The sequence below is a fragment of the Dipodomys ordii genome, unplaced genomic scaffold (assembly GCF_000151885.1).
Source record: "Dipodomys ordii isolate 6190 unplaced genomic scaffold, Dord_2.0 Scaffold33, whole genome shotgun sequence".
Taxonomy (NCBI): Eukaryota; Metazoa; Chordata; class Mammalia; order Rodentia; family Heteromyidae; genus Dipodomys; species Dipodomys ordii.
This window is the reverse complement of record NW_012267249.1, coordinates 6,159,458-6,161,253: the sequence shown is the minus strand read 5'-3', so window position 1 is coordinate 6,161,253 and position 1,796 is coordinate 6,159,458. Positions and strand designations below refer to the sequence as shown.

Here is a 1,796-nt window from a genome sequence, read left to right as displayed (position 1 = left end):
TACTTCTGGCTTTTTCTGCTTATGTGGTGCTGAGGAATCGAACCCAAGGCCTCATGCATGCAAGGCAAGCACTCTACCACTGAGCCACCTTCCCAGCCCGAGACCTGTATAATTTATGTCCAGGTATTTTAGCTGTAGCTTCTGCATATATGAAAAAACATGCGCTGTTTGTCTTTCTGAGCTTGGCTTACATCAATTAACATGATTTGTTCTAGGTCCATCCATTTCCCTGCAAATGACATAATATTCTTTCTAATGGCCGTGTAAAATTCCATTATGCATAGGGACCACATGTTTTGGATCCACTCATGCACACATTTGGGCTGTTTCTACAACTTGAATAGTATGAATAGTGCAGCAATGAACATGGATATACAAGTGTCTTTATGTGCACACTCATGTTTATCATAACATGATTCACAATAGCCAAGCTATAGAGTCAACCTGATGAATGGATAAAGAAAATGGCATATTTTCAGCCACAAATACTACATGAAGAACAATGAATTGGGGTTGGAGGTGTGGCTTAAGTGATAAGGTACCTGCCTAGCAAGTGCAAGGCAAGGCCTAGAGTTCAAATGAATTAAGTCATTTGCAGGAAAGTGGATGGAACTGTAGATCATAATGCTAAGCAAAATAAGCCAGACTCAGCCAGGTGCTGTTGTCTCACGCCTGTAATCCTAGCTACTTAGGAGGCTGAGATCTGAGGATTCTAGTGCAAAGCCAGCCTGTGCAGAAAAGTCTGTGAGACTCTTCTCTGCAATTAACCCTCAGAAAACTGCAAGTGGAGCTGTGGTTCAAAGTGGTAGAGCACTAGCTTGAGTGGCAAAGCTCAGGGACAGCACCCTAGGATCTTAGTTCACACTCTTGGTACTAGAACAAAACAGACTCGGTGGATTAGTGTTTTGGAGGGGCTTGTGGGGCCACCTGGGATTAGGCAGGCCTATATTCAGGCCAGATGATGCCCTGAGCTTTCCAGGAGGCTAATCAGTGGCCCTCTCCTCCAGACCTGCGTTTTGGGAAGCAAAGGCATCCTCCTCCAATACATCGCTCCAGGGCTCATCTGATCGCCCTTCTCCACACCGTGCACAACAGACAGATGTTGAAACTGTTTATTGAAGTCTTCCCAGACAGCAGCTAACTCTCTCCCCACCCCCAACTTCCCACCCAGGAACCCGGGGGAGGTTCCCGATAAGGAAAGGCCTTGGCCTGGGTTTGACATAGGAACAATTACTCTTTTCATTCCATATCCTTCTTCACTTTCTCCTCTTCCTTTTCCTCCTCTTCTTCCTCCTTCTCTTCCTCCTCCTCCTCTTCTTCTTCTTCCTCCTCCTCCTCTTCTACCTTCCCTTCCTCTTCCATGGCTGTGATGTATTCCATCTGATTGGAATCATCAAGGTCGGGGAGAAAGGTGAAGTCGCGGCCGCTGGAGCCTCTGTGGAAGTGTAACGCTGCAGGCCCGCAGCGGTGTGAGCGGGGCGCTGGCCGGGCCCGCACGCTGGCAGCCCGGGCTCCTCACCCCCTGCTCACCTTTGGTAACATTGACCTTGTTGGCTGCCAAGATGTCCGCCTGGATGCTATCGATCTTCCTGTACAGGTCCTCAGCGCTTTCCTGAGGACGGGAGCGGGAGGGGCCGGCAGGGGTGAGGCAGGGCGGGGTGCACTCTGCCACTGGGGTTTGAGCAGAGGGGTGCTGCAGGCAAGGCTTCCTGGGGTGCAGCTCCCAGCCCGATTGCCAGAGTGCAAGAGCGGTTGTGGAGACCCGGGGAGCGCGGGCGTCCAGGCCGGTGCTGGGG

General features: G+C 50.7%; 1 protein-coding gene across 1 annotated transcript in view; it reads right to left on the bottom strand.

Annotated features, from left to right (window-relative positions):
• Positions 1-897: 897 nt before the first annotated feature.
• Positions 898-1,796, bottom strand: part of LOC105986048 (chromosome unknown open reading frame, human C1orf228) — a 23,612-nt gene continuing 22,713 nt past the window's right edge. The window contains exons 9-11 of the mRNA XM_013016787.1: positions 1,531-1,612; positions 1,345-1,451; positions 898-927 (exon numbers count right to left, since the gene is read on the bottom strand). Of these exons, the coding sequence (XP_012872241.1) occupies positions 898-927; positions 1,345-1,451; positions 1,531-1,612 (219 nt within the window). The remainder of the gene's footprint in view (positions 928-1,344; positions 1,452-1,530; positions 1,613-1,796) is intronic.